Raw genomic sequence first — 17,330 nt, forward strand, 5'->3', positions numbered from 1 at the left:
TTTTCCTGCAGGCAGCGATGCCTATCTGAGGAAACTCAGACACAGTTTTGCCCAAACTCCAAGGTTTCTTCCCTGCTGAAGTCGCTGGGACTTTTGGCAGTTCCCGTGAGGACAGAGGCGAGCCCTCTCTGTGACCACTGTGCCTCAGCACGACTCTGCCATTACCAGTGTTTGCTAGGATGAGAGTCGCCCAAGCATGTTATAAGCACAGACAACGCCCCCCTCTTCTAGGAATAATTTCTGGTCTGGGCAGCCTGCGGTCTGATTCGAAGGTCTAGGGAAATAAGACTGGACCTTTGGCCTGTTGATTACTGAGCAGGAGGATTTTGGGACAGGTGGAAGGTGCAAACTCTGCCTTCCATTACTGTTGTTCTCTTTAACGACAGGCGAGACGGACAAATCAATTCCCTCATTGCATATTTGAGCCCTGAAGAAACAAAAAGGAAGTGACAACCAACAATCTTTTCAAAGAGACAAGCCACTTAACACAGAGTAGGGCTCATTTTGACTTCTGGAGATTGATTCAAATGCTCTGAGCATACACAGAAATCCCAAATATCACCTCCCACTGGAAAACCAGCTAGGAGGGTCTCTGTTTCTTGTTGTCTTTCTGGTATGTGCTGCTTGCTGGGTAAGTGGGTGTTTTGCTACAGCTGCTGAGGTGTGTGGCAGTTACAGCAAGGATATTACCCGTTATGTAATGAGGACCACACCATCCCCTGGGAGACACAGCTCTTACTCTTCCCACACTGAATTAGTTTTCAGACAGTGGACAGATAAATCAATGAGCCTGCAAAGTGAAGTTACATTAAAAATGGGTCCTTTAAGAAAGTGAACCTTGCCAAAGATCATTTTTGTATCAGTAATTACACTGGTGGTAACAGGATATGTCTGAAATGGAATAATTATCTATGTATCAATAGTTAACATGCTCTTTCAAGCCACAGCTTATTCTCAGGAAATAGCGGTTAAAAAACAAAGCAAAACTAAAATTGAACTATACTTCTCGTGTGCTCAAAGGTTTCTGAATCTCTTTACGTAAACAGGCTAGAAGAGAGTTTATAGACAACGATCTCTTTCCAACTTCCTATGAACAGGACAGAAAGATATTATCCCAACAGCCATAAACCTTTGGCTGAGTATCTGAATGGATACCAGTCTGCCTGAATAAGACAGCATGACTGAAGAAAAGGTTTGTTTCTTGTGGATGGACACAGAATATTTCACACAATAAAAAGAAAACAGTAAAATGAAACACAGGTAATGCTTCAGGTCTTTATTGTTGCTGTAGAGTAACTGACACATGGTTAAAACATTCTAATATAATCAGTGAACTTTGAAAACTAAGGCTATTTTGTAGATTTGTTGTATCCTGGCGTTTCTTTCCATACAACGTACATATAAAATCAAGTTATAAAAACAGGGATCTTGTTTAAACAACTGAGATTGATGTAATGCACAGAACTAGGAATTACATTTAGTATGATCAGCACAACACCTTATAGACCAGCCTGGGGCCCTGCAGTTTTGACCACAAGAGAGAAGTGTCTTGGTCTGATGTTCTGTTATCCAAACCGATGGTCTGTTATGACAAACACAGACGATGGGATTTCAACCTTCTGTTCTGAGCAAAGAAACCCATGATTCTGATAAGGAAACATTTGACTGAGCAAATGAACGGTATCCTTAAAGGCAAGAAAAACATGTCATTTACCTCCAATAACATAAGGAAACTTAACAGAGATGTAGGTCCAGTAGAACAAGTACCACTGCTAGACATCATAGCTACTGGGACTACAAGAGAACATGAGCTTTGAAAAGATGTGCTAATGAAGTGAGACATGTCTTGGTGCCAACATGTGCTCCCAGGAAGGATCAGTGTGTTTGATTCCTGGAGTACAAGCACTTTTAATCTAACAGCACTGAAAACATTTTGAAATGATTTACCTGACTTAGTGTAGTTTGAATAAGGAAACAGTGAATAAGAACAAAACAGTCTCCCAAAAATCTGTATATTAGAACCTTTTGAACAAAAAGCTAGACTTTGACCAAAGAGGAAAAAAAGAAACCACAAAAAGATTTTGCCCTAGTTCGTTAATCATTTTTCAAACAAAGCAGCTTCCATATTCGCAAAGTTTTTTCTAACTCAGATTTTTTTTCTGTTTTGCATTTCTAATTGAGCTGCAAAACAATCCACATAATCTGAAAAATTACATCTGTTTCAAAGTCAACACCCTTCCTTGTGAGAGGAGGATTCCTCATTTAACATGTGCTACCCTGCATTATGGAGTCAGACAGTGCAAATGTGACATTTACAGCTGACAAGATTATTATTTCTGTTCTGTCTAAATATATGAGAGAGGAGGAAGAATTTGCAGAATGTTTACCACATTACAGTATGTTACATGTTTGGCTCCAGCTGGATAGAAAACCCCTTGTAAGGGTCAATTATTGGCTGTATTTTATTTCATTTTAAGAGCCAACTCTAATCAAACACAGACTTAAAATGTATTAGAAGTCTTTCATTAGTTCATGACCAAGACTCACACTGATGTTCCTGATAAATTTTTTTTGATATCACAAAGTTCTTTTAAGGACTGAAAAAGGTATAGCTGGTATTTATGTAACCAATGTATAATCTGTCCTCTGCAGTCACTTCTCAAGACTACTTTAAGGCTACATGAGTAGGGTGGCCATGGTTACTACCGGTATGAAAGCACAACCATGGCTTGGGACAGATTAGAAACCTTTTAGATCACCTTTAAATTTTTCACTTACTATGACAGTTACCTGGATGTGCAGGGAACTGAATCAAAGGAGAGTGTTATGCTAAGAAAAATCATGCTATGTACATTTAAGCTGCAACCATGCCTTTAATATCACTGAATTAGGTTTAGAAATGTCATCGTAGTGCAGAAAGAACCTCCCTCCACTCATGACAACAAAACACCAGTTGTTAGTCTTTAGGGACTCAAATACAAATACGAAAAACATCATTAAGAAACATAATCCTAAATATAAACCTACTTTTATTTATCTTTAAGAAAAAAGGGGATTAAAAAAATTAGAGTAAAACAGATGGCTTCAAGTACTTTCTGCATAATAAACAAATATATATTATAAGCATAGATTAAAAAATAGCTGTCACCTTGCAAGGGACAGTTAAATAATAGGCTGGTGATTCCTTCCAAAAATGGCCTTTAAACCAAACACATTAGACAACATGCTTAGTGTTGTAATTTAGAAGAAAACAGATGTTTCTGCAATGCTGAAACAATACTTGAGAGATTCAGCATAGTACAGGATACAGTCTATACTCTGTGCGTTCACATTTCACGGCAATGCAACTCAACATCCTGAGTTAGACCATCTCGATCGAGCTCAAACAAGCCTCATGCAACAAACAAATATTTAGCAAGTCAAGAAAGTTCTGCAGCAATACAGTTGACCATGCAGTCTAACATTGTTTGAGGTTGAACAACAAATCTAAACTGAAGCACCTCCTAAGTGCTGGCAATGTTTATCCCACTTACTATGTGACAACGAACATTACTTTTATTATGTATGATAGGGAATACGTTTGCAAAAGTGTCTTGTCAGAGTTTAAACCTTCAGACTTTCTGAATGTCACAAAAAGAAGGGAAAGTGTTTTAGGAGGAGTCCAAAAAAGGAAACAAACTGCAAAGGGGTGTGGAAAAGGAAGGATGCAATCAGTCAGTCAAAGGAGAATATCGCAAAGGGAAGATGTAACTCTATTTGTCTGTGCTGTGACAGTCTGAAACACATTTCTTCTCGTACCTATAAGGAGACAACCATTGCATCTGATGCATTTCAACAGGTCTGGCTGACACACAGAAAAAGCAGTCTTTGTACTTATGTAATGGACACCTGAAATGTCTAAGGAAGCATTGTGAAAGTGAAAATAAATGCTTCAAAGAAAAGGTATCTTGCCTTCTCTGACAAAAAAAGTTTTCACACAAATAATGTCTACAAGGAGACCTTTAAAAATACATTTGCCAGCTATTCAAAGACATTTAGACATTTATTTTTGCTTCTACCAGAAAAAAACATACTAATAAAACAAAAAAACAGCCCTCCTCCTCACCCCACTCTAAATACTACAGTAGGAACAAGTCTTCCAAAGCTAACAGGAAGATCAGGAGAGTATAAAACAGTGAGAAATCAACCCAGCTGCATAGGTCTAGTAAATACTCAGTTAAGACTTAAATGGAGACAGAGCCAACACAGTTTTCTGTACTATAGCACAAGACAGCAAGGCTTAGAAATCCTTCTAATTTCTGATTTACTGAGCCAGAACAGGTTGAATAGTAAGTTCAGTAGTGTTTAGGAAAGCTTATGGGAAAGTATTTTAAATTAAGTTTGAACATTCGAAATAGCAAAAAAGAAATGGAACAACTACCATCAAACCATCATTAAACTTCCTAGCTTTTCAAGCCTGGTGCTCACTTTATGACAATGTGATTATACAGAAATCGTATATCTGTCTCTCGTAGCTGGACAGTTTGGATTTTTACATTAAAGTTCAGTGCATATCACATTTATTAACATCCTTACGATTGTTCAATAATCCAGCAATTTGTTTCATAATTACAGCAGAATGCAGTTACTAGCTGCTTGCAAGAGCAATGTTGAAATTACATTCAGAGATAAAAACTATCATTTTTATGTGTAGCAGTAACTAATGTTTTTCTTTCCTTTCACAGAATTAAGTGCAAATGTCTAACAAATAATGGCAATAGTAAGAAAAGACACTTCTCATGCAAAAATTCTTCCCCATTTACAAAGTCTGCAGTACGTCTCAAAAACATCCATTTTTACCCCTTCTTTACCCAAGAACTAAGTGGTTTTTATTTTTGTGTCATGTATTTGCTGTTGCTTTTTAAAATATTGATGACAAGCAAGTTCAATTAGTTCCAGCCCACCAAATATTTTTTGCTGCACAACAAAAAAGACAATCATGGCTGCAAAATACCATCGTGCAAAGCTGTACATGTACAGCAGTACAAACATACTCAGTGTGAACACTGTCCAGTACAGGAGCGAGATGCACTTAACCGCTAGGACCCTGAGCTCGGATTTGCATGGTGGAATAACACTTTGCCCCGTTGCATCGAAGCACTTTGAGCCTTCGTAGAATTGCCGGAGTCTCTCCTCTTTCTCTTCCCAACGCTTCTGGCACCAAAGCTGCAGCTCCTCCTTAGAAGTGGGCACCGTCTCTATTGGATATCTCTGGACGTGAAAGTGAATCTCCTTTGGGAAGTTTCCATTCAAAAGATGCTTTTCTGTTTGAGGAATGTTTTGGGGGTATGCCACAGTTATGTCATGGATAGCATCGAGATTATTACCTAGAAGAAATATTTTTGAGAAGATCAATACAGATCATACAATGGTCAGAAACACTAATTAGCTTCAAGGCATGATTGAAAACTGTGGCAGAAATCCCAAAGGTATGTTATCTAAGAGTATATTTTCTCTTCTGGAATCCAAAGGCTGAGAAGTCAAATATTTCCCTATCATTATCTGAATGTAACCAAAAATTTTTAGAAACAAAATGATACTCATTTGTACAAACTAAAGTAGAACTACAACACAATGAGTAAGAGGATAAAGTTGAGTCTGAAGGACAAGAGATGCACATCTGGTCTTGGAAAAAGGAACAGAGTATGTGAGACTAACCTATTATAATTTACAAAACGTTCATCCCTGCACTGCCAGCTGAAATTACCTTTAACTAGTCAAATACAACTTAGTATATGTTCCTGTGAACACTGAAAAAAGATTCAATTTGAACTTTGACTTGGAGCAAGCAGCATACACAATCCTAATTTACTGAAAATTGGGCAAACATACATGAAAAATACCACAAGTTAAATATCAGGAGTTCATTAAATCTACGGTATCTCACAGAGTATAAGGAATATCTCTATAGCTCAGCTGGCTTTGCAGAGTACTCCAAGTGAAACAATTTCTTTAAATCTGACCACCCAGTACTCTAATGAGGTAAACTGCTGTATACTGCATTCCAGATCTGGTAAGTAAAAAGCACACTGTAAATGAGGGAGAAGCCAAGCTTTAAGTGAACGGAATATACTTAGCTATTTGGTTAAAGTGAGTATAGTTAGCTGTTTTAAAAGCAATTGCAGATTAGAGATTAAAGGAAATACTGCTGAAAAAAAACTTTACTCTTCATTGCCACACCTGATCAATCCAACACACTTGAAAGGATGCCAGTATTGCTAAAGTGGGTTTTGCTATTGCATCTTTGTACAAACTAAGCTTACATAGATGCACTTTCTAAATTCCCTCTTTATCCCCCAGCTTCTGACCAGACAACATTCTCTTTAAATTTCATAAAGTAAATTCTGCTAATGTAAAACTGATCTAAAAATAGGCGCATGGTGCACTGGATGTTGCATAACTGTTAAGTTCTGCCAGCAGTGATTTATCCTGTGTTGCTGTTTTTATTTTGCTTGCTGTCTCAGGGCAAAACAGAATTGGAGACTAAACACTGTCTACAGTCACAGCGATTGAAGACTTTTGTTCTCATAGACAATGTCACTTTTTGCAGAGACAATAATAACCTACTTTTTAGTCCTCCTCCCCCTTTTCATTTGCTCCCCTTCCCCAACATTTCTGCCTTCCTCATAGCTCTAAAAATGACAGAAACATAATAGAAAGTGTTACTTTAAAAAGCCAGTGTTCAAAATGATATATCTAAAGTTCAAATATCACAAGAGGAGGAAAAATCCTCTTCAGCTCTTTAGACTATTTTACAAATGCACTGTCTTATAATAATATCTCTTGGAGAGTTTTGTGGCAGATTACTTGCACTTTTAAAGAACTATATCTGGCTCCTAGCATGCTTACCTGAACAAAACTCAATAGTCCAGTTTTTGTCTAGCTACAGGATCATATCCTACCTAGGCAGAGAACCACTGTCCTCCGCACAGATAAAACCTTTCAGGTCTCCTTTCAAGAGATGCCAAAATTGGGTGCATTTTGGTAACCAGCCTTTACAGAAGGAAACAACAGTCAGTCTGCTTCACCTTCGTGCAAAGCATGTCCTCTTTCTTCCAAAAAGCTGGAATCTCTCCTTCCCCTTCTCCAAACATTTACACCATCAAAAGGATTATCATCAGTCTATAGGATATCCCCCCCCACCCCCCGAGTTCCTGGCACAGCTAGGGGAAAGGCTGCTGCATGTGCCTCAAAGAGATATCCAGCTCTTAAACTCTGTCTTCCTTCTGATCCTCCATAGCTCCCCAGGTCCTTATGGCACACAAAAACTTACCCACTTTTAACTCAAGAGAGAGGCCAAGAAAGTTCAGTCTTTGTGAGACTCTTGCATGAAAAAAACCCCAAGAGCTTTGGGCTGCACAAGTTTCTCGCCCATCTTGCAGTCCTTTCTGTCTTTGCAGCTAAACCGTCTGTTTGCCATTACTCTAAGGAACACGCAAATGTTCTTGGAAATAAGACTTTACACATAATGTTCCACACTCGCCAGGACAACTGTGTTGAGTGCTAAACAGCTTAGTATACTATGCTGTGTACTAGGTGACTCTGATATGAAAGCATTTACTCTTATGTCCTACCAATGTCCACTGTGTTCTTTTTGTCAAGAGGTTATCAAATAATAAGGAAACAAGGTTTGTTTCCCTATTATTTTTAATATACTTCTTACTGGGGCTACTATATGTGCAAGTTTCCTTGATCATGTTGTCTTTCCTTGCTTGAAAACTTGAATGGGATTTGTCTAGGATATAGGGATGCCCCTGGCTCAGAAATCCCTACTGCACATACAAGGACCACTGGCATACAGCCCACAGGCAATAAATCATCAAATACAAATTTTCTGACCACGTGCAATTTACTAGTAGAGAGCTTGCACAGTAAAAAGTACCCAGACACACTGCACGTGTCTTACGATCCACGTATCTTGCAAAAGGCTATACAAGTGCAACAAACTTGGCACACTGAAGATGCACAGGGCTCACCGCGCACATGCAGCTGGTTTGATCCCCTCAGCAGGCATATATATTTCAGTCCGGGAATTCCTGATCAGAAATATGAAGCCTCTGCTCCTTACCTAGACAGATACCTTCTAGGAAGGCTTCACTCCTGACTGTAAAGGCCTACAATAGGTTAGGGTTTCTAAATTAGTTATCCAGAGCAAAGCTCAAAGAGCTGTGTGTGGGAGGGTGAACATTACTGTTTCTGCATTACAAATGGGGAAACTGAGGTAACGGATAATTACATGACCCATTCAGTATGGCCAGCTTGAACCAGTATCTCCTAACTCACAGCTGCACAGTTTATCTATTAAAGTTTATTTTACACAAGAAGATATGAGAGTTACTTCGAAGGTTTGTTTAGCATATCTAAAAGCACAGAAACATCAGAAAGAGGGAAGACCAGAACACCAGGTTTCATATGCAAGAGGATTAGAACCATTTGCAATAGGTCCCTTGTTTGGGTCATGCATATTTAAAAACTCCACACAAATGGCAGCCTGAAGCTTTAATTCCCTGGCAAGGCAAGCATGTGGAAAGGACCAGCTTCAATCAGTTTTCTACAGCTGTTGAAAGAAGCGTGTCCCTGCTATCGTTATATGCAGTAAGCTGCTGGATCAACACTGCAAACTTGTACAAAAAGGTTCTACATATTCTCTGCTGATTTGTCAATGGTATCTTTTAATATGAAGATGGTCAATACATCACTGCCAAACATGCTACAAGTGAATCTGCTAAAAAAAACCCAAACAAACAAACAAACAAACAAAACCCCCCAAACTTACCGCTGCAGATGAAACTAGACCATTCCTGAAGAGGGACGAAACACCCTTAGTCTGAGTGTAATCTGCTTCTCAGGAAAATTTTAACCTGGATCCTTGGCTTGACCATTATTACTGTCTTTGCCTCCCTCTGAAGTTAAGTTCATTCTCTCTGCAGTCTGGACACCTCGAACAGTACATGTTTCAGATCAAAAGCAAAGTGCTTTGCAACCAGCAAAAGGAAGAGACCCCAGGTTGAGATGCAGGGCAATCAGCGAAGACCAAGGGAGCGAAGAGTGGGGAAGCAGCATGCTAGGAGCATTGAGAATGAAGGATGACACCAACCAGAAAGAGGAAAAGACACTCTGTAAGAATGAGCTATGCTTTTGGCTTACTGGAAATGGTTTTGCAAAGAAAAGCTAATTAGCCGTGTGAAGTAAAAAAAAAGATCACTGGGAGCACTTGAATTTAATTTGCATAAATCTCTCTCTAAAAGAACACCCACAACATACATCCCTATTTGTAGGGAGGGATCGGGCAAGAAAATAGCAGAATCCCATTGACGGGGAACTCTGTAAAACCATTGCCTAATAGTACTCCTGGGACTGTCAGGAAGCAAACAATTTTAAAGTTCTTTGTCCCACCTGAATTTAAATGTCTGCTTAAAACATCTGCTTTTGCACATTTTAAGAAGAAATTGCCCCATGGAAAGTCTCATAACTCTACTTCTCTAGTGGGTCAATAATCAAGCAAAGTAGGTGTGTTTGCTTGTAGTTCAGAGAAGCTGTCTATGGACAAACTGCTTTTTGAAAACCTTTTAGTGACAGCAGCAGGACCTTCTTTATCCTACATGTTTTTACAGCCCATTGGAGAAGGAATGAAGAAAAGAGGAAATCAAATAATGTTCATAATTTTGCATTTGAAATCTAATTAAACTAAGAAACTTCTATTAAGGTAAAAAAGTCAGGCCAGTAGCCCAGCTATTCAGGACAAAGACATCAATTTCAGTAGCTTTATATTCTCATGACTTTCTTAATGCAATAGTAGAACTACACCTCCTTCATACCTATGAACAATATTCTGTCCTACGCTTTAGAAAAGCACCTCAGAAAACGAATGCTGTACTACAGTGCTGAGGAGTGATTATGAAGTTTTTCTGTAATTATCGTTACACAGCTATAAACATGAGGTAGATGATTGATACATGCTGCAGTCTCCATTTGGGGATGGCAAAACACCTCAAAGGCACTTTTCTTCATCTAAACTTCCCGTGTTCCAGTCAAAGTTATTTATATTTCAGGATCTGTTATACATGACATTACTTCAGAGAATCACAATGCATAGCTGGTTGCTTTGGACACTACCCTCATAGAACAAGTAATTCTAACCAGGCTCACAGCCAAAATAACAGCACCAGCAGAGAAGGATGCCTTGGGTGTCTCCTTCAGCCCAGGGGGCTGGTGGCTCCCCCGTGACAGCCCCACAAGGGCTCGGGGCCAAGACTCGGTCTCTCTGACTGGGTTATTGGTGTCCCTCCCACCTGCCGCTAGGCCTCTGTGCTCCTTGGCACGTGTGGAGACAAGCCTTTAACCACACAACCGAATGTTATAAAACCTTGCGATCAAGAGCCTCTTACTAGGTTCAAAACGAAGATACCACAGTTAGACTGAAAATTACTTTTACCTGTGTACGTTAAATAATACAATGTCAGCACAGCATTTTAATTTTAGGGGAAAAAATAGCTTGAATGCAAAAGGCAGGATTAAAATAGTTTAAGCTTTTTTAAAATACGCTTGCAAAGAATATTGCAAGCCAGTTGCAATCGTTGAAACCTGCAGAAGCGACATCAGCGCCAGAGCAGCACGGACTAAACAGGCTGTTTCTACAGCCTCCCCCCTGTGCCGGGAGCATCCCTCAGGAGCTGGAGCACTGCTCACCCTTCAGGCAGGGTTCAAGTGAGTAACAAGGGCACTTCCTTGCTCACAGGTGAGACTGAGCAATGCCGAACAGCTCACCATGAGACAGGCCAATCTACATAAGCAGTGACCAGAGGGCCAAAATGATGATTCTGAACAGAAGCTTTTAAGGCCAAAATGACCATCATTGAGCCAAAAATGAGACCAGACCCCAGGCAAACCCATGTAATGGAAGTGCTCAGACTCCCAGCAGTCTGCAGCGTGAATTGGCACCTTAGCCTCTCCTCATGCATTAGCAAAATTGCAGTGGTAGCTTTTACCCATTTCCCTCCCTAGTGAGGAGCACCGCAGCTGTAATTTGTCCTGCTTTACTTATCGTTGACACTATTTTAAATCATACAAGGATTATATAGGCTCTTCCCCTGCATGGATCCAGCAGAGAAGGTGCTATCCATAACTGCAGTACACTGCAGAATGGTGAGCCTAATGGGGCTCAATAAAATATGCACAATAACCTTGAAATAAGCTGTTCTGTGAAGAGCAGGACTAATATCTGTGGCCCTTGTCCCTTCCACCTGCCACCACAATATAACTATATCTCCTTCCTTCCACAAAGCACCATGCATAACTCTCCATCATACAACTCCAGATGCTTCATACCTCTCCAGGATTCCATAAAACACCACCTGTAGCTCCTCTATTCCCCCCTAAGAATCCTCAACTTTATGTATGCTTCCTTAGGAAACCAGGTAGAAGAAGGTTTAGCCTTTCTGTAAATAAACTGATCAGCATCACAATCAAAGCAGAGATGGAAACTAGTTTAGCAAAACTAGTTATGTTTCACAATATCAGATTATTGTATGTCAGCTTTGAGAGAAAGATACATTTTGGGGCATTAAAACAAAAGCCATCTAAAACTGCTTACTGGGAAATATTACTGTCTTGGCTCCTGAGAAAAGATTTAAGTAACTTTTCTTTGAGAACAGTATCAGAAGGAAGCAACATCAAGGATTTACAGCCCCTCCTGGGAAGTATCATCCTTGTGAAGATTTAAAACTTCAGGCAGCCCTCTTTAAAGTGGTAGTGTCAGCCAGGGTTAATCTAAATCACTCTCAACTCAGTAGTTATTGGAAATCTTTTTTGGGTAAGTGTAGCAATCAAATAAGCAAACAAAAAAAGACAGAATGATAATGCTAGCCTTGATTAACAGCAAACAGTGATCCTGCATACCAATTCTCTCTCTAGCTATGCAGCTTTCCGCTGGCACTGTGATGCAAGGAGACATGAAGACATTTTACCTGCTGACATGAAGGAGTTAAAGAAATAGCACCTCTTCTCCTTGGTGCTGGAAGCCTCGGGGAGGGAAAGTGCTGGCTATTTTTTGTTCTGCAGAAGGAAGCAGCTGTGTTCTAGGTAGTATACATGGGAATACAGGACTACCAGAAAGGACTATGATGTACCTCCAGCCTGGCTGGTAAAAAGAACAAGAGATACAAGGACTTCCTTATAGCTTAAATCTTTCATTAAATATATGTAAATCACACAGTTTTTCAGTCTGATGCTACAACTTAATGTGTAAAACAATACCTCTAATTGAAGTGGGGGGGGAGGGGGATCTGCTTTGACTTTGAAATCTACTGTAAATACCTCATTTAATTGCTTTAAGGCCAGAAAGGAATGTTATGTTCCTCTAACCTTATCTCCTGAATAACACAGGTCACAGGAACTTATGCAGAAAGTTTTTATTTTTGCCATGGGATAGTCTAAGACACAGACATCCCGTGTTGTCTTAAAGCCTTCAAGAAGAGATAGGCAATTCTTCTAATTAATTATCCTGGGGGTGGAGGGGAGCAAGGGAAGGAGAAAAGCAGTACCTTATTTCTATACTGAATGTATCCAGTTTTACCTTCCAACCTCTCTTTCCTGTTACAGCTCTGCTAAATTAAAGAGCTGTCTGTGGTCATGTAGATAAGTTTAGGCCTCATCTACCAATGTCTTAAGTTGCTCTTTAATAAACTAGACATGCTGAGCTTTTTAAATCTCAATATAAAGCATGTTTTTTAAAAGCTCAAATCCCTCTTCCAGGTCTCTGAATCTTTTCAAATATTTCAACATACTTTGTCAAAGTGTGGGTACTGGAACCAGATAGAGTTCTTCAAAGTGGCCTCCTTAGGTCCACAGACCAAGAATTAATACCAACTCTTACTTGTTATTTTTCTCTGTGCACCCAAAGACAATGTCCTTTCTCACAGCTACAGCATTGCTTTGGGACCTGATTTTCCATCCTGTTTATTTACCATTACAAAGTCATTTGCAGTATCCTGGAGGGAAGCAGAGTCGGCAACCTACCATGAGAGTGCCGAAGACAACACGTGGTAGGATTTGAAGAAACAAGCAACAGGGCTACAGTGAACCTCGGCACTTGCTCCTCCATGCTCTGACTGGGGCAGTTGCCTCACACTGGCACGAGAAGCTGCTCAAACGCTAACGGGGACCTGATAGGTTTCTCCCTCGTTTCTATGGAATTTCTTCCAGGAAAGAAAAATACAGTCTGGCACACGATACTTGAAAGCCTGGTAACCCTGGAGTTGAGGTAAGGGCATGCAAACAGGCTACGTCAGAGTTTTTCTGCTCTCACCTATCCCAGAACCTGAGATTCTCACATGCCCATCTGGTGTTTGCTAATCAGCTTTATGTCTGTTTCTTTAACACATCTCTCCCCTCGCCCCCTCCATAATTCAAAGATAAGGAGGACTACAGTTCACCAAATGGTAATTTACCCAGATTTCTCATTTTTATTTTATTAGCATCATTACACTGAACTTATAACGTCAATAAAGGCTAACTGACTTAACTACCTCTTACAGATTTGGTGATTCTTTGTAAAGGCTATAAACCAGTGCTACTATAGATGGCAGGAGTAGACCTCTCTCTTTTCTCTTTGAATGCCAGAGATGCCATCTTCTTCCATCTGCCAAATTCCCTCCTTCCTTCTTTCAAAACCAAATCAAAACTAACACAAGAGGGAAGACATGGTATAATTCAGTTATAATATGAAAACTCAGTCCTATGGGAAGACTAGGGAAAGATAAGAGTGGATCAAGAAGTATAATAACCTGGTCTGCAAAAGAAAAGATATATCAAGCACTAAACTAATTCTTAGCACTAAACTAATTCTTAGCTCAAGGATTAAATTATACAAAAATGCTTAGGCACACGTCAAGCTGAAGTGAAATACAGAAGATTTAGCTCATTTAGCTGCAGGCATTGTTTGCTCAGCTACCCTTTACAGGAGAAATACAAGTATGGGTCATGGTCCTGGATTTCACCTGTTTCACACTTTTCAAACTCTATTAACATTTTAAAAATTCAGCTGTATCTTTCCATCTCCCCAGACCTGGGCCCTCTGACTATTATCAAAGTCACAGTTAGCTTGCCTAAAATGCTGTGCACTGTTCATGGGTAATGCTGTAAACACAAAATGGCTAAAGACTTTAGGCATCAAGTTTGCCATGTTAAAAGACAGTATCTCTGAGCAAATGAGGGAAAGGTGTCCACTGAAGAGTGGGGATCCAGTTGTTGTGATGGGAACATGTTGGCAGAGTGGCTGCATTTACAAGACTGCCACACAGCAGGTGCCCTTCAGTCTTCTCTCCCATGGTCTGAAGTGTTATTTTATGAAACTGCAAAGCAAAAGCTGATCGAGCTAAAAATAAAATACAAAATATGTGGAGAGGAGGGAGTGAAGGGATAGAAGGGTTGGAATAACAAGTTATTTTCAGTCACTAGGGATGACCAGGCATAACTGACTCACCACTCTTTACTCTATCATTCCTGAACTATATTTACCAAACCCAGATAATAAAAATACCATGTTTATTCCTCCCCATGCATAGTTGCTCTCTTACAGTCTCCCATACTGCATGGGAGTACACACATGCAATTTGGTTTTCACAGGTATGTAACATTAGGAAGGAAAGAACATGTTATTTCAAAACTTATAGTGCACTACTACTTATTCATACAAAAAATTGTATTTCATATAATAGACATTGACACACTGGTATGCATCTCTCCAACTCCAATATGCTTTAACATGAATTTCTGGCAAGCAGCCAATAAATTCACAGTTATGCTTAAGACAAAGATAATTTACTACACTGCAGTGAAAACCTTTTAAAAAGCATCACAGATAGTCTACTTTGCCTTAACAACTGCAGAAAAGCAAATGTACATAAATTAGGAAACTGCTGAATTAAAAAAGTTAAACTAGTCATCCAAGGATTTCTGGAAAGCCAAATACCATGACAACTAAGCAAAAATAAGATACCAGCTATCCTTAAAAAAGTTCAAATATATGTATTTTATATATATAAAAATATATATATAATGCCTGTACAAACAACTCAAGCTTATTCCTATCTTTTAATATAAAAGCTTATCCACCTTATTATTCTGTTATGCGATGGTACTGAAATCACTGGGAGTGTGAGAAAGAAGTAATCCACCTATGTACATTTCTTTGCTCTCTGCCTGGACAAACAACATCTTGTCTGGATGGAATTAAGCACCAATCTCTAGAATTTAAAAAAAATGTAGTTCCTAGAGGTAATCCAGTTTTGCTACAATTCAGCTATCGCATCTGAAATTTCCACACTCAGTTCTGACTGGTGTCACTGAGTTAACAGTAAAGCAAAACACTGCAGCAGTTTACATATACAACTGGCGTACCAGTTACATTCAGAATTGCAGTATGTTACTGCTGGTAATCAATGCAGCTGGCTTAAAATTTGGAAATCTTGGAAAATAAAAATGTTCCTTTTTAAAGATGTCAGGAGTAGTAGTACGTATGATCTGTCACGCTGTAGCACAAAAGCATATGTTAGCTTTCAGCATTCCAGTTAAAATATAAACATTAAATGGGCTAGCCTTTCCAATTTCCCTGTTCATTCCATTAGATGTTATTTATTCCCCCCAATTCTTCTAAAACCATTGTTTATACTTGTTTCAAATACAGATATTTTTATAGTTCTAGGATTCGCCAGGAGGCAGGGTAGGAATTTTCTGATCATTTTTAAAAGAAGAACATTAGGGCCCACCCCATCCCCAGACAGACTTTGCAGCTTATTTTGAGTTTTGTCTTTTGCGAAGTCACCACAAAACCAGAGTGAGGCAGAGTCTAAGGAGTAGAGAAAAATAATTCACCACAGATATTTAGAAGAAAACAACTGTGGCAGTTCTTGCTCAGTAATCTACACTAACCAAAGAGTGTCCAATCTTTTCAGAAAGGCAATGGAATTTTAACTTTTCATCATGCTCCTGGTTAATGTCAATGTAAGGATGTTGGTAAGAGTAGCATAGCACCATCTAACACTATACTGCAATAGTAGCAATAAGTAATAAACAATGACTATAAAAGAAATTAGATTTTTTTGGGGCTTCTAGTGCATTACATCCATTCTCTTCTGAAATTCAGATACAAAGTACAGCTTACTTTCCTTCCTTTTTCTTTTTTTGTTACGGTTCCAGACAAGTAACCTTCTGTTAATTCAGTGCAGTTTGCCATTTATTCTTATCACTACCCAAAGTCAACCACTAGAGAGTGCTCTTTAGCTGCTTAGTGACCTTACACTGTTTTATAACCCTACCCTCTTTGAACTGTCCCAAACATCACTCATGATTAACATAGCCTTTGGTAGCAATCCAGAATTAGTAGTAAACTTCCATGCCCCACAATACTATAGATGGACTAGATAATATATCCAGTACCATTATATTTGGGACACATGAGAAGAAAAGAGAAAACGCATTCAGATTTAGGGAGATGTAGTATTAAAAATATTGCCCATACCAAACCAAAATACTAGATGAAAATGTACCCTGCAACAAAAATAGAATATAAACCAGATGTTGAAAAAACACCTGCTAGCAGCCACCTCAAATATTTGGACTGAGTGTTTCCACATACATCCGGAGCCAATCTCTTACATTTCATGCCTCACTGATTTGTTCTATTGCCATTCTTGGTCACAGCGGTTTGTTTTCATTTCAGTGTACAAAGCAAGAGGAATGCAGAACAGCACCAGCAGTCTGACAAGAAGGCATAATTTCAGCATGCAGAAGACTTTTAGGTTTTAGCTTCTCTCTGATTAATATATATACTAAAGCCACATTATCCTCTTGCTCCAACTTTTTTTTAAATCTAGGACAAGGATTTCGTTTCTGAAAACGTTTCATACTCTACTGTTAGAAGAGACTCCAGACAGAAATGTCTTGTTTATTATCTGAATTCACAGCTGAGGTATATTTACATACAAACAAGCTCATCTATATGTCTCACTGAGCAAAATCAGTTTTGGGCAGAGAAGCGGTTGAGTTTCAATTAACCAGCAAAGCCCTAGTCCTGAATTAGCCAAAAAACAGAGCCACTAACATACTTTAATATTCAGTTTTTTAATCTAACTCTCTAGATATAATTTAACTCTTTAATATTCAGCTCTAATACTACCAATCCCTGAATTTCCACATTTTTTTCTTCAGATGACTGGCTACGTAAATCATATAGCTACCTGATACAAGAGCATACATCATTGCAAATAACAGGCATGCAGATCCATGACTAG

General features: G+C 39.1%; 1 protein-coding gene across 2 annotated transcripts in view; it reads right to left on the reverse strand.

Annotated features, from left to right (window-relative positions):
* Window positions 1–1,261: 1,261 nt before the first annotated feature.
* Window positions 1,262–17,330, reverse strand: part of LCLAT1 (lysocardiolipin acyltransferase 1) — a 127,783-nt gene continuing 111,714 nt past the window's right edge. For both annotated transcript variants that reach the window (XM_067292959.1, XM_067292960.1), the window contains one exon: window positions 1,262–5,366. In XM_067292959.1, coding sequence (XP_067149060.1) covers window positions 4,858–5,366 — 509 coding nt within the window. In that variant the 3' untranslated portion in view covers window positions 1,262–4,857. The remainder of the gene's footprint in view (window positions 5,367–17,330) is intronic.

The sequence above is a fragment of the Apteryx mantelli genome, chromosome 3 (assembly GCF_036417845.1).
Source record: "Apteryx mantelli isolate bAptMan1 chromosome 3, bAptMan1.hap1, whole genome shotgun sequence".
In the NCBI taxonomy this organism is placed as follows: Eukaryota; Metazoa; Chordata; class Aves; order Apterygiformes; family Apterygidae; genus Apteryx; species Apteryx mantelli.